The following is a 27,661-nucleotide window of genomic DNA, read 5'->3' as shown; positions in this document are numbered from 1 at the left end:
TTTTTTTCTTGCTATTTTATAAGCCTTTATCGGCGTTATTAAATGGCCTTTAGTTCTTAAAAGTAGTAAGTTAGGAGTGTTATCAGGAAGATGCCATCATAGGAAGATGCCAGACCTCATTTCCCCTTAGAGATACCAACTTACTATACCATCTAAAAAGCCTTTTTGAGAATTCAGAAACCATTTAGCTCAAAGCCAAGAATAGCCACATTGAAATGGGGGAGAATCCATTTCTTTTTTTTTATGTAAATTTAATTAATTAACATATAATGTACTACTAGTTTCAGAGGTACAAGTCAGTGATTCATCAGTTTTATATAATACCCAGTGCTCATTACATCACCTGGCCTCCTTAATGTCCATCACCAAAGCCATTTCATTTTAGCCGCATCAACCACTCTTACAAGCCTATACTGCTTGTGAGAGAGAAAAAGCCCAATTCACAAGCCACAAGACAAAAGCTTCTCCATTGAGAGGGAAAAAAGAGTGGAACAAATCTCCAACATTTTGGCTTTCGGAGGGACTGCCTGAGGGACTGTTTCTGTCTCCTCTGTCTCAGCTATAACCAAAAAAAAAAAAAGCCTGTCACACCTTGGATGACTGGGGACCACAAAGAACAAAAAAGACAGCTCTGTTGTTGCAGAGCCAGAAAGCCTGCCATACTACAGACAAACACCAGAGGGACCAAGTGACTACGAATGCCTTAAAAAAGAAACCCACAGGGGCACCTGGGTGGCTCAGAGGGTTTTAAAGCCTCTGCCTTCGGCTCAGGTCATGATCCCAGGGTCCTGGGATCGAGCCCCGCATCGGGCTCTCTGCTCGGCGGGGAGCCTGCTTCGCCCTCTCTCTCTGTCTGCCTCTCTGCCTACTTGTGATCTCTGTCTGTCAAATAAATAAATTAAAAAAAAAAAAAAAGAAAGAAAGAAACCCACAACCCTTCTAATAGGGAAATTTCATATAGAAGCCCAAAGAAGATACATCCCCCACAAAAGATTTGAGGATACCTCACCCTGCATCCCAGGTCTCTAGCCAGGCTGATTGGTGATGTCCCTTCCCCATCTGGAACTTTTTCCCTTAAGTGCATTTCCAAATGCATAAGACAACAACAAAAAATAACAGGAGGCATAAACAAGGAAAACCTGGCCAAACCAAAGGAGCAAAATAATTCTCCAGAACCAACCTTAAAGAAACACATCTATCAATTACTTGGCAAACAGTTCAGAAAAATCTGATAGAAGCTGAAAGTGCTATAAGAGAGCACACACAACTAAAGAAAATTACAGAAACAGTATATAAACAAAGTGAAAATATCAACAAATAGAAATGATAAAAAAAAGAACCAAAGATTCTGGAGCTAAGCAATACAATAAGTGAGCTGAAAATTTCACTAGAGGAGATCAGCAACCTATTTGATCAAGCAGAAGAAAGAACCAGTGACCTCAAAGACTGTCATTTGAAATTATCAAGTCAGAGGAACAAAAAAAAAAAAAAAGGGGGAAGAAAACCTAAGGGACTTACAGTATCTGTCAAACAGAACAATGTATACATTATGGAAGCCCAGGTAGGAGAAGAGAGAGTGGGGCAGGGAGCTTATCTGAAGATATCGTGGTCAAAAACTTACTGATTTCAAGGAAGTGGACATCCGATTTCAAGCTTAAAAGATTACAAGAAGGTTGAACCCAGAGAAGCTCACACTGAGACACATAAACTTTTAAAAGGCAGAAAGAATTTTGAAAGCCACAAGACAAAAGCACCTCATCAGATACTAGGGAGCCCCATAAGATTATCAGTAGATTTCTCAACAGAAACATTATAGGCCAGAAGGAGTAGAATGATACATACAAAGTGCTGAAAGAAACTCCCACCCAGGACTATTGTAACCGATAAAAATTGTCCTTCAAAAATGAAGGAGAAATAAAAACTTCAGATAAAAGCTGAAGGTGTTCATTACCATTAACCTGCCTTACAAAAATTACTATCAAAAGTTCAGATTGAGAGGAAGCCAGCTGGTAATAGGAACCATGTCAAAACAAAATATAAAGCTGTCTGGTAGGGGCGCCTGGGTGGCTCAGTGGGTTAAAGCCTCTGCCTTTGGCTCAGGTTGTGATCCCAGGATCCTGGGATCGAGCCCCACATCGGGCTCTCTGCTCAGCAGGGAGTCTGCTTCCCCCCCCCCTCTCTCTCTGCCTGCCTCTCTGCCTACTTGTGATCTGTCTCTCAAATAAATAAAATCTTTAAAAAAAAAAAAAAAGCTGTCTGGTAAACATAATATATAGACAACTAGATACTCAGATTCTACTGTAAGGGTGATGTGAAAATCAGTTTTAGTTCAGGTATAGAATTTAAAAGATAAACACAAAAAGCTATAATGCTGTTAATACAAAATTTTAAAGTAATTTGTGACATCAATAAAAAGAAATGGAGGAAATAAGAAGGAATGAGTACAGTTTTTTATGTGATTGAAGTTATTATCAGCTTAAAATAGTTTAGAACTATAAGATATTTTTTGCAATCCCCATGGTGTGTACACACACACGTATACACACGGAGAGAACCTATAGAAGATGCCCAAAAGAAAATGAGAAAAGACTGAGGACATGTCCCTATAAAGAATCAACAAGGGGCACCTGGGTGGCTCAGTGGGTTAAAGCCTCTGCCTTCAGCTCAGGTCCTGATCCCAGGATCCTGGGATCGAGCCCCGCATCCGGTTCTCTGCTCAGCAGGGAGCCTGCTTCCTCCTCTCTCTGTCTGCCTCTCTACCTACTTGTCATCTCTGTCTGTCAAATAAAATAAATAAAATCTTTAAAAAAAAAAGAATCAACAAAACACTAAGGTAGCAAGAGAAGAAAAGGCAGAAAATAACTACAAGACAGAAAACATTTTACAAAATGGCAATAAGTAAGTCCTTCTGTATTAGTATTACTTTAAATATAAAAGATTAAACTGTATAATCAAAAGACATACAGCAGCTAAATGGATAAAAAAAAATTAAGATCCACATACTGTCTGCAAGAGACTCATTTAGATTTAAGGATACATATAGACTAAAAGTGAAAGGACTGAAAAATATATTCCATGCAAATAGTAAACTAAAGAGCAGTAGTGGCATAGTTAAGAACTATTACAAGAGACAGAATGACATGGTGGTATATAAAGCGATCAGTTTATCAGGAATTATAATAGTAAACAATTATAAATAAACATGCATCTTAACATTATAGCACCTATATAGAGCAAATATCAACAGCTGAAGAGAGAAATATAGCAATACAGTAATAGAACGAGACTTCAGTATCCCACTTTTCTATAATGGATAGAACATCCAAACAGAAAATCAAGGAGGAAACAGTGATCCTGAGCAAAATGGACCTAACCATACAGCTGGAACATTCCACTCAATTGCAGCATAATGTACATTGTTTTCAAGTACGCATGGAATACTCTTCAAGAAAGATTAAATGTGAGGTAACAGAAAAGTCTTAACAAATGTTAGATTGAAGTCACACCAGTATCTTTTCCAAACACAATGGAAGGATGATGTTCATAAAGAACATTTTCATTGCTTTTTTTTTTTTTAATACTTGGGAATTTTTTTCTAATACACAGCAGTACATTCCAAATTTTCTTCCCCTGTATCTTTTGTGTAAATCAGCTTTAAAGTAGTTTCATTCCGTAATCATATTGCACCTAAGAAATATTGGTCATAGTTGCTCATTTAAATGGTTTGATGTAGAAAAGGACATTTTATAGCATTGTATTGTGAAATAAATATAAACATATATAGATGTACCAGTTTTAGATACTAGGCTATATTATAGGGAGTTAGCAAACTACCAGCCCACTGCCTATTTTTGTAAATAGAGTTTTATTGGCACACAGCCGTACTTACGCCTTTATGCATTGTCTTTGGCTGCTGTTGAGTAGTAGCAATAGCAACCATCTAACTCCAAACCCTAAAATATTGACTATCTTGACCTTTAGAGGAAAAGTTTGCCAAGCTGTGTTCTAGGTCATTGTTTATCAGTGGTGATATTAAGTGAAGATTGCCTTGATTCAAGACTTTTTGTAATAACCTTACTATTATTTGCTGTCCTTCTGATAGTCCCTCCTTAATTGGAAGAACAGAACTAGAATTATACTCATTGCATCAAAAATTACATATAACTCGGGACTTGGGGGTTTTTGTTTTTTGGCTTTTTTGAAATTGTGTTGGAGACCGTTGTCTTGCATGAATTATATAATAGTAAAAAGGTAGCAGACCACTGATAGAGATTAGCATTTCACTTTATCTGGATAGGTTTTATTTTTAACTTTAGTGTATTTTTTTTTAAGATTTTATTAATTAGAATGTACAAGAGCAAGGGGAGGGTCAGAGGGAGAGGAAGAAAGAATCCCAAGCAGAGTCTGCTGGGCGTGGAACCTGACTCAGGGTTTGATCTCATGACCCTGAGATCATGATGCGAGCCAAAATTAAGAGTCAGATGCCAATCCAACTGAGCTGCCCTTTTTTATTTTATTATTAACTGGGTTTTTTATTTTAAAAAGAAAATATGTTTTCGTGGTCCAGAGACTAAAGACAAAAATCAAACAGTACAAAAAGATACACAGAGAAAAGGAAGTCACCTTCCCCAAAGGAAACCATCCTCCCAGTTTCCTATGTTTCATTCCAGAAGTAGTCTGTATATCTATACAAGCACATATATACTTAGATATTGCCCATTTTTTTAATACAAAAAATGAAGCACACTGTATACCCTGTATACCTTGCTTTTTTCATGTAATATGTATTTATGAGCTTATTGTTATAGCCAATAATATTCCACTCAAAGTATTTTATTCATAATGTTTTCTGTCCATTATTGTCTTGACTTATTTCTTAACTGTCTCCATTCTTGACTTATTTCTTAACTGTCTCCATCCATAAAGCAAAGAAAAACTTTGAAAAACAAACACATTAGTCATTGTTCCAGGGAAATGGATAGATGACATTTGGTCTAAGCAAGTACTTACTGACTTTTCATTATACAGCAGATTAGCTGGAAGAGTTGAATTTTTGGAAAAAAAAGTTCAATTGAAGACCACGTACTACAAATTTGTTGCTTCATTTGTAGTTAATTCTCTAATTATAATGTACTCACAGTGTCGAATATTAGAGGAAAACACATTCCAGATATTTTTAACCATCTGACCCACCCAGGCACCCACATTCCAGATACTTTTAAAGAAAGAGTGTTTCTACTGTCAGGTGTATGGAGAGAGAACTGAATTTTAAAAAATAAGCAAACATTGAATTGTATTTGACACTTTTTTTTCACGTTACATCAGTTGATACATGTGATAATTCACAAGGTTGAAGAAAGGCTGTCTTATCAATAGAAAAGTGTATGGGGGGCTACATCAAAAACAGGAAATGAAATATGCCTCAGAGGCGCGCCTGGGTGGCTCAGTGGGTTAAGCCTCTGCCTTCGGCTCAGGTCATGATCCCAGAGTCCTGGGATCCAGCCCCGCATCAGGCTCTCTGCTCAGCAGGGAGCCTGCTTCCCCCTCTCTCTGCCTGTCTCTCTGCCTACTTGTGATTTCTGTCTGTCAAATAAATAAATAAGATCTTAAAAAATATATATATATATATGCCTTAAAGAACATGAAATTCTAATGGCAGGTAAAACCATTGAATCACAAAACACATTATACCAAATCATAACATGCTCAAATGGTTTTAATACCAGCTTATTCAAATGTTCTAAGAAAGACCACAAATTGTTCTTACTCCTGATGGACTCCTGAGTTTCACATAAAAGACTTTGGATTGTTCTAGAAACTCACCAGTTCTGATCAGTCAACACTTAACAACTTTCACCCTAAAATTACCCTCTGATTAGCTTGAGCACCTAAAAACCTATAAGTGTTCTTTCATACCTTTTCCTTTGAGACCTCTTTCATTATGCCCTTCTTTGCACAAAAAGTCTCATAGACCGAGATTTATATGATTGTCAGTTTCCTTGGTGGTCTCTGTAAGGTAGCTTTGAAAAAATTTCATTAGACTGCTGTTTACTGTAGTAGAAATAGAAGTTGGAAAAACAGTTTTTAGTTTCCATTTTTCTTTATTTTGTTTACTTAGATTAACATTGCTACAGGATACTCACCGCTCACACCTGAGGGAATATGAAAAATACATACAAGATGTCGAGAGCTCAAAGAGTACCATCCAGAACCTAGAGAATTCATCAAATCAAGCTCTAAATTTTAAATTCTATAAAAACATGAAAATTTATGTGGAAAATTTAATTGACTGTCTTAATGAAAAGGTAACATCGTTATAAATACAGTATTTCCTTTTTTATATGGAAATCCCCTCACCACGAGATTTTTTAAAAGTAAATCCTACAATTAAATTCTTTCCTCTAGGGTTTTCCTATACATTTTTTACATACTGCAACATTAAGTATCCCCTTAATGTTGAACAGTTAGGTTTTTTGCAGTTATTTTGGTATTACAGGGTTTTGTATATAAATTTTTGTGTTAAAATTCCATCTGTTTAAGAAAAATTTCGAGAAGGGGAATTATTAAGTCAGTGTCTAAATATCTTTAAGGCTTATAAAACATTGTTTATTTATTCACCAAAAGGATTGTATCAGTTTTATTTTTAGCTTATTTCATTTAAAAAATGGTTGTTTTTACATATTTTTTCTCATTTTTTTCCCTTTTAAAAAATTTAAATATAATTGATTAACATATGGTGTGTTATTAGTGTTAGAGGAAGAGTTCAGTGATTCATCAGTCTTATACCCAGTGCTCATTACATCACGTGCCTTTCTTAATGTCCTTCACCCAGTTACACCATCCCCAACCCGAACTCCCTGCAGCAGCCCTCAGTTTGTTTCCTATGGTCAAGAGTCTCTCGTGGTTTGTCGTCTTCTCTAATTTCATCTTACCTATTTATTTTGATCTGAAACAACCCTTTGTTTTATTAACACTTGAAGTCTTTTTTCTTGCCAATTATTTGTTGTCTGTGCATAGTTCATAGTGGGGATTTTTCTTTTTCTTTTTTCCTTATATGGTGAAAATGTCTTACTGCTTAGAATTTTTTTCTTTTCTAAGATTTTATTCATTTATTTGACAGACAGAGATCACAAGTAGGCAGAGAGGCAGGCAGCAGAGAGAGAGGAAGGGAAGCAGGCTTCCCGCTGAGCAGAGAGCCCGACGTGGGGCTCGATCCCAGGACCCTGGAATCATGACCTGAGCCGAAGGCAGAGGCTTTAACCCACTGAGCCACCCAGGCGCCCCTGCTTAGAATTTTTTAATGTTTTATCCTACTTGATGTACAAAACAGTTTGTCTTTTGATTTCATTTGCAGTGATTTTTTTGACATCCTGATGTTTTGAAATTTTTGCATTAATCAGATCTGTGATTCATTCTTTCCCTTCATAATTTCTGTTTTTGTTCTGTACATACTAAGTTCTTACATTAGGGTCTTGGGTTGGCTTTTTTTCTTAAGTAGATGAATCACTTTAAAAAATACTTTCTACTTTCTTCATTGCTTTTTATTTACATTTAAAATGTTACCAAACAATTGGATTTCTTTTTCTCCTGTTGTTTCAAATTTACTTTTTACTGTCCCTTGGTAGTTAGTTTTTGAAGTATTTATAGCAATACCACTTTCTTCATTGATCCTCGAAGAATGACGCTGTTAAAATCTCTTGGCCTACACATTGATGTACCCATGGCTGTGAGCTGTTATGGAACCTCATTGGATTGGGGGGGAATTGTTGCCCAAGAAATATAAGAAACGCTGATTTTAAATAATCACTTATTTCTGCTTAATAGCTTTTTTACCTGTCTTGTTAGGTCTCCTCCATTCTCCATTTTTTCAAATTAATCAGTTTCATCAGTCTGCCTCTCAGCTCATGAAAAAATCTGTATTCCTCATTTTCTCCTGCTCCTCATATCTCAGATAAAGGATCCTATTTCTTATCTATCCATTTTAACCATGTTCCTGACTCTAGCCCATTTGCTTTCATTATTTATGATATTTATAGCTGTTTTTGTACTGTAAGTTGATTTTCTGGTTTTACCAATATTAAAAGCATTGGCAGCCACATCTGTATCTCACAATATTTTTTTAATTAAAATGTGGTAGTATTGAAAATGTTCCTTTATATAAGAATTGAGCATAAACACGTGCTTATGTATTACTTTTTATAATTCATTATTGATGACCTACAAAATGTTACTTATATGTGTATTTCAGATTATCAGCATCCAAGAAATAGAATCATCCATGCATGCACTCCTTTTAAAACAAGCCATGACCTTTATGAAACGCAGGCAAGATGAATTAAAACATGAATCAACGTATTTACAGCAGTTATCACGTTAGTGTTTTTCATGTTCAATATAATTTATTATTCATTAAGCTGAATTATCAGCTAAAGAATAAAATATTTTTATTCCTGTACAAAAATATGCTTATTGTGTATCTTCCCACTAACCTTTCACCTCCCCTTTCCTAAAAACCTCAAAATATTTAGAGCTAGGGCTTCAAAATGTCCTAAATTAAGTCTAAGACAAAAATTATAACTTCTAATCACTTAGTATTTGAGACAAGATATATGGTCCGATAATGACTGTTTTGAGAGGAGTTGACATAAACCTATAAGCCTGTAGGCTTACAGAAATCTAACTTATTAAAAATTTCATGGTCCTTCCACAGATTAGTTGTGGAGGTTAAAGATGTTTTGGTGGGTTTCGGTAATTATCTGTGAGATCTCAAATAAGATTTGGGTGCTACCTTTTAGTTCTCACGCTGGTTTTGTATTTTCAGAGATGGCTTCTTTGGATTAAAGTGCTGTCCAGGGAATAGTGAAAGAGATGAGATCATAACCAAATAGCTGATGAAAGCAAAGTGACTCTCAAACACATGACCTGTAGTTGGTTATAAATTATGGTACATTCTAAAGTAGAAAATAATATGAATAACGCATTGGTAATACAAATAATTGTAGCAATTTAGGGATAGAAAAAAACTGGTGAAAACTACTGAAAAAGAATGTGAGAGAGAGAAACTTGGTAGAATTTCGTCAGTATTCTCAAGTGCTGAACTATATTCACCAGCCAAGGTATCAGGCTAGTAAGCTCAATGCCTATTAATACTGTGATAGGGAGTTAACATTGAAATTTCATTGCGTGATGAAATATGCAATTTAAGCATATTAAGTGTATTTATATATATTTATATGTATAGACACCCAAGATACAACTTTCATTTAATAGTTTCTCACTATATTTCTTTTAAGAATTTATAGTATGAAATCAATTTTATTCATTAACAGGCAGAACTGAGACATCAACAAATGAAAGCTTGGCTGTAGATGAAAAAACTCAATGGATTTTAGAAGAGATTGAATCTCGAAGGTAACTATATAACCCAAAAACTTAAAGCATCATTGAGCAATTATTTTTCACTACTTAAATATAGTTAACCCATATGGTATAATTAACCATAACTGAACATTAGCTTGTGAGAATGATATAAAACCAAAATTGAGTTAAACGGTCCTCACGCCCCAGGGTTTAAAGACACACTGGTGTTTTGGGTCAGTCAAAAGGAAAAGGTAAGATGGCATGTATTGGTCCAGGAATTTCTCATAACTACAGCCAGTCACTATTATATTGTTACTCCCTCTTTAAAGTCTGGGTAGCCCATGGGAATGTCCTGTAAGAAAAAGAGGGAGAACCACCAATTCAGATTAATCAAGCTGAAATGCCAAAAATATTAGCATAAAATTGTGTGATGTATATTCTGGGCATTTCTTTTTTGTTTTAAAGCATTTCTTTTTAACAGGAACTGTTTGTTTTTAATTTGTTTTTGGTTTATTGCAAAACATAGATCACGAAGAAGACAAGCAAGGGCACTTTCTGGGAATTGTGATCATCAGGAAGGGACATCTAGTGATGATGAACTGTCTTCAGCAGACATGAATGACTTCCAAAAAACCCAAGGTCAGTTACCAAGTTTCTAATATGTCTTAATTTGAAATATTAAAATGGTAGGAAATGCTTTACTGTGCTTCCCCTTAAATACATAAGGGCGATATATATATAAAATAGTTGGGAAATTTCAGGAAAAAAGAATACATTTTTTCCTCCTTTTTAGACTTTTCTTGGGGTACCTGGCTGGCTCAGTAGCACATGTGACTCTTGATCTTGGGGTTGTGAGTTTGAGCCCCCACTATGGGATTAGCATTTATTTAAAAAAAAAAAAAAAAGACTTTTCTGCCTCTGAAAAAATGGGATAAAATGGAGGAACATTGTGAGTGTTCTGCATCTTTATAGTTTTTTCCCCTCGGTCTTCCTCATCTTTTGCAAAGGAATCATGGACATTTTTGGCTTCGTTTTTCTAGTACATACTTTCTATATCGTCATTTTTAATTGGAAAGTTAAATTTAGGGACACCTGGCTGGCTCATTCGCTAAAGCATGCAACTCTTGTTCTCAGGATGGTGAATTCAAGCCCCACATTTTGGGTAGAGGTTACTTAAAAAATTGGTGATGTAAGAAGGTAAAATATTTTGTATTTCTAAGAATTTGGGCCTGAGAGTTAAATAGATAGGTTTGAAGAAGGGCTATATTCTGTATGATCTTAGGCAGATCCATTGATCTCCCTGAATCTCATGTTGCTTGTTTGCTTGTTTTTTGTCTGTAAATAGGGTAATACCTGCTTTGTAGAGAAGATAGTTATGATGCTAACGTAACAGGGACTCTATAAGTGGTGGAGTTTCTTAGTGTCGATATGGCTGTTAAAGTGTCTTTCTTAATAAAAACTAATTTATGTTAATATCAACGGAAAATTTTCAGCTCAGTTGATCATATACATCATTGTACATGACTGTTTATAGGAAACAAAGGTCACAAACTTAAAATGTATTATATACAGAGACTCATTTTGTTTACAGATGACATTTCACAGGATCATAAGAAGATTTTTGAAGATGTACATGATGATTTTTGTAATATCCAGCATATTTTGTTAAAATTTCAACAATGGCGAGAAAAGTATCCTGATTCTTATTATGAAGCATTCATTAGTTTGTGTATACCGAAGCTTTTAAATCCCTTAATCCGAGTTCAGCTGATTGATTGGAATCCTCTTAAGGTATTTAAGCTTAACTTATAAAGGAAATAATTCTGTTGTGTTCATTATTTAAATGCCCTTGTTATCAGGTTATCTTTAAAATACATAGAGTTGGAATTGATAATTAGTGCTTTGGGGTAATAGTTTGCATTCATCTTTTTTATTTTTGGTTCCCCCTTTATTTTTAAGGCTGAATAGCACTAAACATCTGCAAAGGAAACTTTTTTGTCTTTTGTTTTTTAGCTTCTTCTATGATAAGTTTATTATCTTTTTAAATGATTTAAAAATGTAAAGGTAGTGTTAGCTTTTGGCCTGAGGAATTTGACATACATACCAAGAATTCTGAAGTTGGAGATGATACATTGGTAATAATTTGGTTTGGAAAGCTGCATTGAGGAGGGGAGTGGAAATGAGGATTGGAAGAGTAAAGAAGATTTAAACAGGAGACAAACTTTTTTTGTAAAAGTGAATAAGGAGAAATCGTAGTTCAGGAGCTAGAGACTACGTAGAGATTCAGATCCTAAATTAAGAGATAGGAACTTATCTTGGTAAATAATGGGAGGAGTAGCATTATGAGAGTAATGTTTTAGGAAGCCCTAGCAGCAGGCTAACTTGGAGAGAAGGGAAATAAGTGGTGGATATAATACTGAAAGGCTACTGCTCTACACCAAGTCCAAGGTAGTGAATTCCTCACACAGAATGGTAGTGACAAAGGAGAGAGAAGGGTTGATTATACAGAGAGATAAAGAGACACCGAGAGTCATAACCATGGAGAAGAAACTGATGGTTACCAGAGGGGAGGAGGACAAGGAAGTGGGTGAAATAGGCATGAGGATTAAGCAGTGCACTTGTCCTGATGAGCACTGGGTGATGTATGGAAGTGTTGAATCACTATATTGTATACCTGAAACTAATACAACTCTATGTTAACTATATTGGAATTAAAATGAAAGAATTAGCAAAATACTGAGAATAACTCTGACACATCATCACATCAAAAGGTTGCCCCAGTGTTTTGATTCTGGGTTATTAGAGCAGTGGTAGTTCCATTAATAGGAATGGGGACTTTCCAGAGGGAAAAAGATTTTGAAGGAACTTTTACTGATAGTTTTACTGATAGTGGAACATCCGTGTGAATATATTTAGTAAGGAAACAAATGAGTAAATGAAGGAATAGAGAACAAAAGATAAAGATTGAACAAATTAAAGGAGACAGAGCCATGTCCTTTTATCTTTCTGTGTCCTAGTCATGCATGCCTGTTGCTGTGTTAGGTTCAGGTCCAGGCAGTCTTCATACTACAGGAGCTAAGCTTATCCCTAAGAAAAGAAGTAGGTGGTTGGACAGCAGCATAGTTGTTAACCACTCAGCTGATCTGTTCATTCATCCAACAAATAATAATTTGCCATCTGCCACTTGCCTATTAAGCTAAACCACCTGTAAAAAACACATTTGTGCCTATGAGAATTGAGGGAGCCAGAAATGAATTTTGCATGAGGTAAATGAATTTTTATAAACAAATTCCAGGTTATTTTAAGTACTGTTCTTACAAATGTATATTTTGTTCCCAAAAGTAAAGTGTGGCAGGTTCTGAACACAGTGGGCATTTTTGGAGAATTTGTCATACAAACAATGAATAGAATATAGTTTCTTGTCATACTGTTTAGACATCACATCTTAGTCATGTCGTCCTGCCTAGTCTTGGTGGTCTAGTGCTAAATATAGGGGCTTAAAATGTGGAATTATTCTTTTTTGATTCTCAGAAAGGTTCCAGTGATTACTCAAAAATATAACTATTCTAAAGTAATGTTTAAGAATGTATTGATAATTTTGATAATTTTATTTATAAGTGTGATGCCATAGGTTTAAAACAGATGCCGTGGTTCACATCTATAGAAGAATTTATGACTAGCAGTATGGAAGATTCAAAGAAGGAAGATAGTTCTGATAAGAAAATCTTGTCTGCTGTCATCAACAAAACAATTATTCCTCGACTTACAGGTACTACTGCTTTGTAATCTTGGTAAAATTAAATTATTCTGTGGCAGAGTCTAAGATCATTAATTTCTGTTACATTCACAGATTTTTTTTTAAAGATTTTATTTATTTATTTGACAGACGGAGATCACAAATAGGCAGAGAAGCAGGCAGAGAGAGAGGAGGAAGCAGGCTCCCTGCTGAGCAGAGAGCCCGATGCGGGGCTCGATCCCAGGACCTGGGATCATGACCTGAGCTGAAGGCAGAGGCTTTAACCCACTGAGCCACCCAGGCGCCCCTACATTCACAGATTTTTTTTTTTTTAGAAGTTTTTGAACACAGGGAAATGTAAAATGCAGTAAAAATCAATAGATGTCATAATTGAAGGTAATTAAGGAGTACTTCTTTGCACAAGTGATTGGCTACCAGACTGCTAGTATTCTTCAGCCTTTAGCCTTTAGCATTTATGACATTAGTGTTACTTTTATAACATCTGAGTCATTTATTTGTGATATACTTTCATTCCTACTGCAGTAGGATTTCTTCCTTTCCCTTGACTTCACTCCATTTCTTTTCATTTCTTTCTTTAAAAAACCTTACTACATCTCCCTCACATCTGCACTTAGCATTGATGCTTGTTTGTGACTCAGTCTGAAGACTTGTTTCATCTGAAATTGTACTTGATATGGAACTGTTTCACCATGTCCCTGAGAACAGATTCGGATAGCAAAGGCTGCAGAATTCTTCTTTTTTTTTTTTTTTTAAGATTTGATTTATTTATTTGACAGAGATCACAAGTAGGTGGAGAGGCAGGCAGAGAGAGAGGGGGAAGCAGGCTCCCTACTGAGCAGAGAGCCCGATGCGGGGCTTGATCCCAGGATCCTGGGATCATGACCTGAGCCGAAAACAGAGGCTTTAACCCACTGAGCCACCCAGGCGCCCCAGGCTGCAGAATTCTTAAAAAGTGAAACAACCACTTTTGTATTGCTTCTTAGCCAATTTGGCTAACTTTAAAGATTTTCCTCCATGTATCTTGCAGTACAGTCATGGTTGTATTAGAAAGTTACTACTTTTACCTAGCTCTGTTAATGGTAGCACAGACTATGTATGCCTCATATAAGTACTCTTTTAAAAAATCTAAATTCAGGGGTGCCTGGGTGGCTCAGTGGGTTAAAACCTCTGCCTTCAGCTCGGGTCATGATTCCAGTGTCCTGGGATCGAGCCCCACATGGGGCTCTCTGCTCAGCAGGGAGCCTGCTTCCTCCTCTCTCTCTGCCTGCCTCTCTGCCTACTTGTGATCTCTATCTGTCAAATAAATAAATAAAATCTTTAAAAAAAAAAACCTCCAAATACATCACTTAAAATTAAACAGTCCTCAAATAAGTAGAATTATGAAAAATTATTACTATATATTTATTCTCAAGCTCTGTCCTGGATCCTCTTGTACTCTTCATGAGCTCCATGGGTGATCTCATGCACTCCTTTAGTGACATCTATATCTGTGCTGTTCTGTGTGGTAACCAGTAACTAAATGTGATTATTAAAATTTTCAACTACGTAAAATTAAAATTTTCTTGCTTGGTTACACTAATGACATTTTAAATACTTAATTATATATATGTAGCTCATAGCTATCATATAGTACAGATATAACGTGTTTTTTCCATCATTCAGAAAGTTACTTCAGATAGTGCTGCTCTACGCAATTTTAAATCCAAAAGAACTGGAGGAAGTCCAGATCTCTCTTATCAAAGTACCTTCCAAGTACATCCACTTAGATGTCCAGCAGTCACCTCGCAGTTCACATGTGAAGTCATACTTACCATCTTTGCTGCAGATACACTCCTCTTGTGTTCTTGTCGAGAAAGCGGCATCTCCATCTACCCATGTATTCAAACCAGAATTTTCAAGACATTCACTCTTTCCTTTTTCTTGCTTCCTTATATAAGCAATAGCCACATCTGGTTTGGGTCCCCCCAGCTATTTTCTAATCTATTTTCTGTACTACAGCCAATGTAATTTGTGAGTCTAAAATGTGAGTCTGGTTCTGTCATAAGTCACTTAAAACACTTTCATCATTCTTAATTCCCCTTGGGATGAAGCCTCAACTCTTTAGCATGGCTTTCTTGGCCTTTCAGAATCACATCTCTGCTTAGTAATTCTCTAGCCCTATCTCTTGCTAAGCTCTGTTCCTTCTTTTCCTCATCCTTTCCTCTACTACATTTTAACTATATTCTTCCTAGGCCTTTGTATCTTCTGTGTTCTATCCATTCGGCAAACTCCCAGCCCCACCTCTTCCTCCTGGCTAATTCCTCTTCATCTTTCAGGACTCAGTATAGACATCACTTTTAGGAACTGGTTTACACATACCTCTCTGGGTTCCTCTAGCATTCTGAACTCATACTTACGGTAACACCAACACATTGAATTATAATTGCTTATATAAATGTATTTGCCCTTAGACAAAGTTGTTCAAAGGCAGCTACCTACCTAATCTTATTCATTGCTGTGCCTCTTGTATTGAACACTAGGCACATAGTAGGCTCTCAGTATTAGTTGACCAAATGTTTCTAAGGTTATTAGAAACCTAAACTTCTAGGGGCTCCTGGGTGGCTCAGTCAGTTAAGCATCTGCCTTCAGCTCACGTCATGATCCTGGGTTCCTGGGATCAAGCTCCCTGCTGAGTAGGGAGCCTGCTTCTCCCTCCTTCTGTAGCTCCCCCTGCTTGTGTTCTCATGCACTCTATCTGTCAAATAATTGAATAAAATATTTTTTAAAAAGAAGAAGAAGAAGAAACTTAACCTTCTAGATGCTTGAGAAACCAGTTTTATTTTTGTCTTTTTTTTTTCTTTTTACCTATTTCATTTTTTCTATTATTTAACTTATATTTTACAAGCGTCTACCTGGTACCAGGCACTGTTATTGACTCAGCACATACATTAGTGAACAAAATAATAATCCCTTTCCTCCTGGAGCTTACATTCTGCAAAAAAGACAGATAACAAATAAAATCTAGAAAATGTTAGTTATGAGGGCTGAGATGAAAAAGTAAGAGAAAGGGATACAAATTATCAAAGAGGAGTGCAATTTAAAAAAGACTGACCAAAGAAGGCCTTCCTAAGAAGTTCACAATTGAATAGATTCTGAAAGGAAGAAGTGGGCCGTAAGAATATCTGGGGAAACAGAATCCACGACAGTGGGAACAGCAAATGCAAAGAACCTGAGGCAGGAGCCAGCCTGATTTCCTTGAAAAATAGCACATAGGTCATTGTAGCTATAGTGGAATGAGGATGGGCAGAGAATAGAAAGAGGTTAACAAGATGACAAGAGCTGGGGCACTTGGGTGGCTCAGTGGGTTAAGCCTCTGACTCTTGGTTTCAGCTCAGGACATAATCTCAGGGTGGTGGGATCGAGCCCTACATCGGGCTCCACACTCGGAATGGAGTCTGCTTGAGATTTTATCTCTTTCTCTCCAAAATAAAGATTTTTTTTAAAAAAATGACGTGGGCTACATTATATGGATGCTTATCATCATTTGTAAGGACTTCACTTTTTATTGTAAGTGAAAGAGTGAGAAGTAATTTGTCTGCCTAACATTTTAACAGAATCACTGTGGTTATTGTGTTGAGAATGAACTGTAGGCAGACCATTTAGGAAACCTTTGCAGTAATCCAAGCAACAGATGATACTGGCTTAGGCTAGGGTGTTAAAAGTGGAGGTTCTGAAAAGTGGTTGAATTCTGCATACATTTCAAAGATAGCACTAACAGAATTTTCTAATGGATTGGTTATGTGGAGCAAGAGAGAGGAATTCCAAGAGTGACTGCATGGGTTTGGGCCCAAGCATTTGGAAGGACAGAGTTGCCATTTCCTGAAGTGGAAGAGACTGAGAGGAGCATGTTTAGAGTGAGGAGGTGTTATCAGGAGCTTAGTTTGACAAATGTTGAGTTTGCAGTGCCTGTCATCCAAGTAGAGATGTCAACTAGGTTGTTGAATACATGAGTCTAAAGGAGAGGGCCAAGTAGCAGACATAAATTTGTAATTTATTGGCACATCAATGACAGAGCCACAAAACTGACTTTAAATACTAAGGGTATAAATGTCGATAGGAAAGAGAAGGTAAGTGACCTGAGTCCTGAGGTACTCCAGCATTTTTTAATCAAAGAGATGACAGGCAGCCAGCAAAGGAGACCACAGAGATAGGTGGGAAATCAGGAATGCTATCCTGGATTCCAAGAAAAGAAATGTTTGTAAGGGGAGTGGTGACCTGTTCCAGTTGCTGCTGATAAATCAGATGGGGACTAGAATCAACCGTTAGGTTTTGCAATGTGAAGGTCATCTCCAGTGGTAGCAATAGTTTAGGTAGAATGGTTGGAGATAAGGCCTAATTGAAGTGAATTCAGGGGTTAATAGGTGGAAAGAAATTAGACAGTTTTGACAGTTTTTTTAATTTTGCTGTAAGGTGAAGGAAAGAAATAAGGCCGTACTAGAGGGGAAAGAAGGGTCAAGGGAGGGATTATTTTTAGTATAAGAGAATCATTGTTTGTAGGCCGATGGGAAAGATCCGGTGAAAGTGATGTTAAGAGGGCAGAATTCTGGGAACAGTATCTTCTAGCAAGCCAAAGGCATTGAGAAGAAAAAGTTGGCCTTCATGAGGAGCTTGGGGGCTTCAACTATAAGAATGGAAGGCAAATTAAGAGTATGTGGGCATGGACATAGGTAGGTGTGTAGATTCTGCAGTAGCCGTTTATGGAACTTTTCTTCTGTTTTCTCATCAGTTGAGGAAGTCTCAACATGAGGGTGAGAGCAAGGGAAGAGAAAAGAAAAGGTAAACAGTTGTCTAGAAGAGTCAAGTCCATTAACTGAGAGAGCAAGGAGGAAAAAAAGGACAGGAAATGATGATCTGGATAAGAGGGAGGAGGAATGGGCCAAGGAAGCATGACTGCTAGGCAGCATGAAGGGCTCACTTCAGCATCAAGGGCTCACTGGAGTTTCACAATGATAAGGTTAAAGTATATTTTTTTCCAGCCATGATTTAGCTACATGGTTGGAGCCACAGACTCGGTGACAAGTAGATTTAATTTAACTAGGGCTGTGGTTGAGTTAAACAAGTTTAACAGAGCCCAAGAAGGACAAGGAAAGTGAGGATGTATGCAAATACATAATGGTAATGATTGGCATGGATTTTAAATTGCATAAGATGGGAGTCTTTGCTAAAGGCCTCAGCTGTTTATACGTGAAAAGTAAAGTAATCTAGTAAATAAATTGTACACTACTGAAACTTTTGTTTCAGACTTTGTAGAATTCATTTGGGATCCCTTGTCGACCTCACAGACAACAAGTTTAATAACACACTGCAGAGTGATTCTTGAAGAACTTTCCACTTGTGCAAATGAAGTTAGTAAAGGCAAACAGGTAATAATTTCTAGACTTAATAAACTTCTTGATTTATATATAGGTTAATGTAATTTTGTTCTAAATCTTTGTTTACAGAAGATGCAAATGAAGTAATTACCAAATAACAATTTGGGGAGAAATAGATTTACTTCTGATTTATAGAAACTAGGATTGACCATTTCTTCTTTTTGATAATAAGATGAAAGAATATACCTTCATATTTATGAACACTCTAACAGGGATGACAGTCATTATTAATTATAGGATATACATACATGTAATAAGGCCCAGATTATTATATTATTAGTTTATTCCTCTCTGTTCAGTGGTTTGATTTTTGTTCCCATGGTCCAGCCAGCCATTTTTCAGGTTTGTGAATATACGTTCAACCTGCAGAGATGAACAGGCATAAATGCATTAGTGCAAATTTGTTCCTTCTAAGAAGGAAAAATAATTATTTACTTTTTTTTTCAGCAACAATCTGGTATTATTATGGCTTCGCTTTAATAATAATTTTAAAATTAGGTTAACATTCATTATATTAACTAGTTATTTGTAATTGGCCAAAGTTAAGAGCAGTAATCTCTTTAAGGATTCCAAAAGTTCAGTGAATATGGAGCACCTAGCTGGCTCAGTCAGTAGAGCTTATGAGTTGATGTTGGAGCCTGAGTTCAAGCCCTACATTTGGGTGCAGATTATACTTAAAATTAAAAAAAAAAAAATCCTTAAAAAAAAGTTCAGTAGGATAGATTTTCATCTTACCATTATTTAGAATTGAGTTTTGTTCAACATAAGACCTAAGGAGAGACCTTTTAGAGGCTTTGGTGAGAATGTGTTAAATCTTACTTTTATTGTGGTACTCATTTTTATCATTCTGTTTTTTGATGAGAATATCACATATTCATACAGTTAAATCAGTAAATCAAATATATGTTGAGCTGTAAGGAAATTGAGAGAGATTAACAGTCTGGAGAGCATCCAGAGTAGAATAAGCAAAGTGGTTGAGAAGCAAGGAGGCATGTCACATTCGTATTCTGAACACCGTTAAAGTTTAGCACTGGGAATTATTATGAAGGAGGGAAGCTGTAAGAAGTAAGAGGGAGAAGAGGGAAACCAGCATGATCCTGTCTTCAAGCAACATGCGATTTTTTTTTTTTTTTTTAAAGATTTTATTTATTTGACAGAGAGAGATCACAAGTAGGCAGAGAAGCAGGCAGAGAGAGAGGGGGGAAGCAGGCTCCCTGCCGAGCAGAGAGCCCGATGCGGGGCTCGATCCCAGGACCCTGGGATCATGACCTGAGCCGAAGGCAGAGGCTTAACCCACTGAGCCACCCAGGCGCCCCAAGCAACATGCGATCTTAAAGGAAATAAGGTGTGCATAAATTGTTATTTAAGGGGTGCCTGGGTGACTCAGTTGGTTAAGCTCCAACCCTTGATCTCTGCTCAGGTCTCGGTCATGAGTTCAAGCCCCATGTTGGGTGTGAAGTCTACGTTAAAAAGGAAAAAATAATGTTATTTAAAATAGGAAGTGAGAAGTGGGGGAAGACAAGGAACAATTATTTAATTCCTGCTATGTACTTCGCACTCTCTTGGACCTTGTTCCTGTGTCATCTTAGTTCTAGCTGCTCTATTAAAAAATGGGTGATAGCTTCATTTTACAGATGAAGATACAGTCTCAGAAATTGGTTCATAGTAATACCTTGAATTAGAACTAGGATTTGAACCTTAATCTTATTTTAAAGCCTAAGCTCGTGTCACTGACCACATTGCCTCCCCTCCCCTCCCCCAACCTGTGCAGCCCAGATAAAATACTGTGAAATGTTTAAGGTGCCATTTGAGCCCAATGGAAAGTAAAGGATTTGAACATATAGCAACTGTGATGGAGGAGAGAGCATCTTCATCTTGCTCCAATAGGATAAAGACATACAACTTGAAAATCTTTTCAGAAATTAGAGCTATTTAACTTAGAAAAAGATACACATGAAGATTCTTTATTTGAAGAAGAAGTGGGTTTATTCTATGTTGTTACAGAGCGTAGAACCAGGATCAGTAGATAAGAGCCACAAGAAAGTAGATACGGAATCTTATATCTGCTCTCTGTATGGGACTATGTAAGTGTAACCTAAATATAAATAGCGCTTTACTATTTATTAAACACTTTCACATTGTCTCATTTGATCTTCACAACCTTGTAGAATGTGTTGACTTTAACTTCATTTTACAGATGAAGAAGCTGGGGCCCAGAGGGCCATGTCCCTTGTAAAAGGTCACTTGGGTCTTAAGTGGTAGACCTGGCACTTTGTAATTTATAATAACTAAAATCTTTTAAAAGTGTTACAGATCCACTCATGAAGTTCTTATACCAGCAATTTTTATTCTTGAAGCCCTCCCACAATGAATGTGGAAAATGGGTTCTTTGTGTAATTAGGAGACTGGACTGCATCAAGATTTTTCAGCTTCAACAGTCTTGGCATTTGAAGCAAGATAATTCTGTGGAAAATTTTCCTGTGCTCTGTAGTGTGCTTAGCAGTTTTCCTGGCCTCTGACCACTAGATGCCAGTAGTGCTCCCTAGTCTCAACAACCAAAAATCTCTCCAGACACTGTAAAACACTCCCTAAGTGTGGCATAGTCACTCGTACATAAGAATCTCTGAACTACATAGTGTTCCTGGCTACTGAGACAGTTTGCCTTGCCAGTGAGATCACTCTCTTTTTTTCAGTGATGTGTAAGAAATTGAAGAGAATGAAAAAGATTCTAGAATAATGGACTCAGACAGCATAGTTCTTGTTTTCAAAGTAAGAAGCAAATGATTCTATAAGCTAATGCCTGGTTGAGAATAGTTTTGATTCTTGATAAGATTCTAAAATAGATTATTACAGAGGTAGATTATGAACACCTAAAAAAAAAAAGTAGTAATTACTATAATCTGTCACTGATAGGGTTCCTAAATGCAGGTGATTACTTAGTGAAGCAAAGTGTCCCATATTATCTCAGTTACTTTCACTGATGAGTAAGGTACTGTGCAGGTAGAGTAGGTAGTGTATTTATGTTATAATTGTTCCTGTGGATTAAATGGGGAAAGATAAGCTTAGCAATGTACAGTTAGGTACAAGAAACTGGTAAGAGTATGGCTATAGAATACTGGACCAAGACTCCTTTGAGGGAGTCTTTTGTTATTAGGTATCTTCTCAATATTTGCCCTGTTCAATATTGAACTGGATGAAGATGTAAAATGCCTGCTAATAAAATTTGTCAATGGCACAAAGCTAGGAATTCTGCATAGACTTATAGATAGTAGAATAGTATTCAAGGGGATTTCAAATACTGAGAAAATGGACTAACTCTCAAAGTATACGGTGTGAAAGGAATATATATTATGTCCTACCCCTGTATTCAGACATTCAACTGAATAAATAAAAGATAGGAAAGAAATGGCCTTGAAGCAGCATCGATAAACCAGAGAGGGATATAATCAACAGTAAACCCAGTATGAGTCAGGAGTGTCACTTGAGTAACAGAAAGACTAAGGGGAGTTCTTTCTACTGGGTGTGTGCTATTTTGAGTTTATGTTAATATGTGCTCTGCCTACAGGTAAGACTTCCCTGGGTGTGTTATATTTAATTCTGTGTGTAAGTGTATTAAATCGAAAGTGTCTAAGATAGTATGGGAAAGAGAAAATGTAGAAAAGTGAAATATCAGTCTTAGAATCTGAAGAATTATCATGTGAAAGGGAGATTAGATTTTTTCTGTATGATCTTAAGAAGTAAATTAGGACCAAGGAGTGGAAGGTACAGGAGAAAAGTTTGTTTCTCATTGTTAACTAAAATATAATAGTTAATAACTACCCAAAGTTATGGATGGCCTCAAGAGATCATGATTCCCTTTCACTACATGTTTTTAGGCATAACTTGGTTGACCAGTTAGTGGAAATGTGAAAATGTTACCAGGTATTTATATTGCTAGTTTTCAGATTTCTTTTATTGACAGAACTTTCACATAAAATCTTACACACCCCTATACACGGACACGCAAAAGCAAAGCGGCCCTTGCTGTAATGAGTACCTGTCCTCGCTCTCCCATGAGGGCCTCAATGTCTGCCCAGGCCACCCAGGATTATCTCCGTGGATGTATAGAGCAGTGTAAAAACTACTAGCTAAGGCTTTTAAGAGTCTTCTCAAAGCTAGTTTAAAGAATGTATACAGAGTGTGTGTGTATGTGTCTCTGTGGTCGTTTACTGTTTGGAGAACTTTTCCCCCCCTACGAAATAATGTATTTGAATACTTGAAAAAGTTAATGAGCTCAGAGTTTTAAAATATATGAGTTTGCTTTAAACAAATTTTTGGAAATAATGTCAAATTACAGAAAATTCTCATGAGTAAAAATAGCATACTCATAGGCCCTTTACCCAGATTCACCTGTCATTAATATTTTGCTCCATTATGCTTTATTATCTGCTGTTCCATTGTATATATACATAGTTTGTTTCTCCTGAACACTTTGTGAGTAAATTGCTTATTTGTTAAGAATAAAAAGTCTGGGGGAAAAAGAAAGAATAAAAAGTCTGTTACATAATCATGGGACACTTACCATTTTCAGTAAACTTCATATACTTAATCTACCATCCATATCCCACTTCCAACATTTAACTCAATAATGTCCTTTATAGCATTTCTTTTTAGAGAACTGTTTTTAAGAAACACAAATTTAAACAATATGGAAATATTTGTCAAGGCTGGCATTTGAAATGATGTATTTTAAATGGAAAAGAACTTTTATACAATATTGTGTGTAATACAGCTCCCAAACTGGAAACACCTGAATATCCCATCATTAGTATTCATGTGACAGAATATGCCCTACAACAATGAAAATGCACTAGCTACAGCTGTATGCACTAACATGGGTGAATAAAGTTCTCTTGTTACCTAATTGATAGTGATTTTAACACCTGATTCTGTGTTACAGTATAGTACAAATTTGCACTATACTTTTAAAATTACTACTTTTGGTAAATAGACTTCTACCTATGGCTATCACTGATGCTTTTAAATTTTTATATAATAGGACTTACTTAAATCCATCGTTGTAAGAATGAAGAAAGCAATAGAAGATGATGTTTTTATTCCTCTGTATCCAAAGAGGTAAGAGCTTTTGATTTTTAGATTATATGAAATAGCTAATCATGTAACACAAATTTAAGAATGTAGTGCAAAAGAAACTAAATTAAGTGTTCTCTAGGGGCGCCTGGGTGGCTCAGTGGGTTAAAGCCTCTGCCTTCAGCTCAGGTCGTGATCCCAGGGTCCTGGGATCAAGCCCCGCATCCCGCTCTGCTCAGCAGGGAGCCTGCCTCCCTTCCTCACTCTCTGCCTGCCTCTCTGCCTACCTGTGATCTCTGTCAAATAAATAGAATCTTTAAAAAAAAAAAAAATTAAGTGTTCTCTCAAATATACATATGCCTAATAAGGTGCAAATTGGGATTTGAGCAAAATAATTCACTTTTTCATGCCATGTATGATACCTGACATACTTGGACTTAGGTGTTTTGTTTTGTTTTGTTTTTATGTTAAGAACAAGGCAGATGGCATCACAGAGTGGTTAAATCCAGATTCTGGAGCCCAGATTTACTCTTACTAGATATTTGACTTTGGGCTTGTGTGCATCAGTGTCTTTGCATGTAAAGTGAGGTATTAATGCCTACTTTACAAGACACTGTGAAGATGAAGCGCATGCTCAGAACAGTGCCGGCACAGAAAGCTAGAAACTCTCTGTGAATTATGGATTTACTTTAGGAAACAAGTAGGGTTTTTTTTGTTTTTGTTTTCCTTGCCTGAGGAGATATTTTTCCTAGATGAAAAATGTTGCTGTGGCTGTTGCCAAAAAAATCACTGCCTGTGCTCTCTTCTAGGATTCTTAAGTTTTTAGGTCTCACACTTAGGTCTTTAATCCATTCTGAGTTTGGTTTTTTTGTATGGCATAAGAAGGTGGTCCAGTTTTCCGGCACCATTTGTTGAAGAGACTATCTTTTCCCCTTTGAATATTCTTGCCTTTTTTTATTGTAGGATCAATTGACCATATAAGTATGGGTTTATTTCTGGGTCTTTATTCCATTTCATTAATCTATGGGTCTATTTTTGTGCCGGTACCATACTGTTCTGATTACAGCTTTGTAGTGTATCTTGAGATCTGGAATTGTGACACCTCCAGTTTTGTTCTTTCTCATGATTGGTTTGACTTTTTTGAATTTTCTGTTGTTCCATACAATTTTAGTATTATTCTAGTTCTGTGAAAAATGCAGTTGGTATTTTGATAGGGATTGCCTTAAATCTTTAGATTGCTTTGGGTAGGGTGGACATTTTAACAGTATTGGATCTGTCAATCCACAAGAATGGAATTAGCTTTCCATGTGTTTTATGTTGTCTTTAGTTTCTTTCATCCGTGTTTTATAGTTTGCAGAGAACAGGTCTTTCACCTCATTGGTTAAGTTTATTTCTAGGTATTATATTCTTCTCAGTACAGTTATAAATGCAATTGTTTTCTTAATTTCTTTTTGCTACTTCATTATTAGTGTATAGAAATGCAGATTTCTGTATATTAATTTTGTATCGTGTGACTACTGAATTAACAGTTCTAGTAGTTTTGGTGGAATCTTCAGGGTTCTATATACAGTATCATGAAGCAAGTAGTATCTGATGCATATTTATACATTTGCTAAAAAGACTTCAGTTTATAGTACTGGATCATGAACTAAAGCGATCCAGTGAGTGTTCACAGGATGGAAGAGCTTCTGTGGAGAGAAAAGAAAGGAACTTCTGAGCTTTCTGGCTAATTTAATTGTGAAGAGATACCTGCATGTAAAAATTATGCCCTGTTAAAGTTTGTTGTATAATGTTTAAATAAGAAATCTATTCATATGGTTCAGAAGTATGAGTAGTATGAGTATGTATATTTTAATTTATATTTAAAATGGAGTCTTACTCCCTCCCCTCCTGCCCTCCATCCTCCATACACATATATACTGCCATAATAATCACTGTTAGTAATTTTTTTTACCTTTCCATAATTTTGTCATATAATTAGAATTAAATACTTATATATGCTGTAATCTTAGTCCCACCCCATCATTCTATAGAAGAGAAGGTACATTTGTAACCATTGTCTTGTACTTTATTTTGACTTAGTACATCTTTGAGATCACATCATCACAAGAGTAGTTTCCTCATGCTTTAAGCTGCATAATTTGCCTTCATATAATGTCATGTAACTGGTGGGCATGGGAGTGGAAAACCATTACCAACAGTGCTGTGAATAATTTTATAGACCCGCCAACTGGTACATGTGCAAGTATACCTCCAGAAGGCATTCTCAGAAATGGGGTCATTGGGTCAAAGTGTACATGTAATTGTAATTTTGATATCATCAGAGCACTCAACTTACATTCTGTTAACGTGTTAAAGTTTAATTGGTTGGTTAAAAAAAGAAGTGGAGTTTTTTAAACCCTGGTTCTGTAAGATTAACAGTTTGCATTTTGTTCTTTCTTGGTTTCAAATTAGCACTGTAGAAAACAAAACATCACCACATTCAAAGTTCCAAGAAAGGCAGTTCTGGTCAGGTATAAAGGTAAGCAGAAAAACTACAAAAATAAAATTTTTCTCGTTTACTAGTATATGGTAGAGCAGAGATTATCAGACTTCTGTAAAGGACCAGATAGTAAATATTTTCTGCTTTGAATGTCCATTGAACTATTCAGCTCTCTGCCTTGTAGTATAAAAGCAGTTATAAACAATATATAAACAAATAAGCTTGGTTGTTTCAGTAAAACATTACTTATGGACACTAAAATTTCAATGTCTTAACTTTCACATGTTACAAAATATGTTTTTGGGTTTTTTCCCAATCATTTCAAAATAAAAGGTCATTCTTAGTTTACCGGCTCTGCAAAACCAGGCAGCAAGCTAGATTTAATCCACAACCCATAGTTGGCCAACTCCTAGTCTGAAAGATGAAGTCATTACTAAGTCAGTGGTAAGAGGGAGAGATGGTAAAAAGTTGGGTTCAGAGGATACTTAGGATGGAGCACTGAAAAGACTTGATGACTAAATTATAATTACATACGAAGACTGGGGTGCTAGCCAAGTTTCTGACTTTGGCAGCTTGGTAAGTTGGAGGGGATACAGGAAGAACAGGCTTGGAGGAAAGATAAAGGTCTGTTTCAGATGGTGAATTGAAATCTATGGGGGAAAATATAGGAATAGATAGACGTCTGGACTGCAGGAGGCAGATCTGAGTTGGAGATTGAGGAGTCAGCCACATGGAGGCAGTATTAGGAGGAATGGCATGAAGCATGAGAAGAAGGCTAACAACACAACCTTGGGAAACTGGTACATGAGGCAGGCAGAGAAAGTGAAGTCTTCAAATAAGCGTTAGAATTTTTGTGAAACTTAGAGTGGTCACAAGAGGGTGGCATCATGAAAACTAAGCAGAGTTTTTAAGAGTGAAGACAAAGTATTAAATACCACCCAAGAGACTTGGGAGAAAGACTGAAAATGTTTACTGGATTTGACAATTGGAGGGTCTTGGGTGACCTCAGCAAACTTATTTTTAATAGGGTGAATCCATATTTGTTAGGTGGTTGAATCAGGGAAAAAACTTTCCAGAAAGAGGGAACAACGTCAGTAATGACACAAAGTATAGAAAAGATTGCATGTTAGAGTAATAAATATAGTACTGGAAAGAAAATGGAAATCATAAAATTCACAGAAAGATGGATTTAGAGGAAGGAAAGGCAACCAATATTAGTTTTATTGGAATATCATGTTTTTTAATCTTATGTATCAGAGCAATGACAGTTTCTCAGAATAACACATTAGTAACAGTGACACTGACTTTAACAGCACTCCTTCATGAATCTTTGGATCCTGTGGTCTTGCACCCGATGACCCCAGACTCTGGGAGTGTGAATCGAGGAGGAAGATTATTGATCTGGAAAGGCTCCAGTGAAGTTTGAGATGATGTTGGGTGATAGTCCTAAAAAATATGATGAGCAAATATATGGAGGTTGTAAAGAATTAGCTATTTGTTCAGAAATGTTTTCTAGTAATTGTAAAATTGATAGACCAACGTTTTATGTTTGTTGGAAACTACTACCTTTTTACTTTAGAG

At 36.4% G+C, this 27,661-nt stretch overlaps 1 protein-coding gene across 1 annotated transcript in view; it reads left to right on the top strand.

Moving 5' to 3' along the window:
* The window catches only part of GCFC2 (GC-rich sequence DNA-binding factor 2), a 46,292-nt gene that overhangs the window by 13,443 nt on the left and 5,188 nt on the right, over positions 1 to 27,661 (top strand). The window contains exons 6-14 of the mRNA XM_080813947.1: positions 6,119 to 6,305; positions 8,249 to 8,372; positions 9,330 to 9,411; positions 9,887 to 9,999; positions 10,952 to 11,151; positions 12,979 to 13,129; positions 18,398 to 18,519; positions 23,567 to 23,643; positions 26,053 to 26,119. Coding sequence (XP_080670073.1) covers positions 6,119 to 6,305; positions 8,249 to 8,372; positions 9,330 to 9,411; positions 9,887 to 9,999; positions 10,952 to 11,151; positions 12,979 to 13,129; positions 18,398 to 18,519; positions 23,567 to 23,643; positions 26,053 to 26,119 — 1,123 coding nt within the window. The remainder of the gene's footprint in view (positions 1 to 6,118; positions 6,306 to 8,248; positions 8,373 to 9,329; positions 9,412 to 9,886; positions 10,000 to 10,951; positions 11,152 to 12,978; positions 13,130 to 18,397; positions 18,520 to 23,566; positions 23,644 to 26,052; positions 26,120 to 27,661) is intronic.

This window comes from Martes martes (assembly GCF_963455335.1).
Source record: "Martes martes genome assembly, chromosome: 9".
In the NCBI taxonomy this organism is placed as follows: domain Eukaryota; kingdom Metazoa; phylum Chordata; class Mammalia; order Carnivora; family Mustelidae; genus Martes; species Martes martes.
The sequence above is the reverse complement of the archived record's forward strand: the minus strand, read 5'-3'. Positions and strand labels throughout refer to the sequence as shown.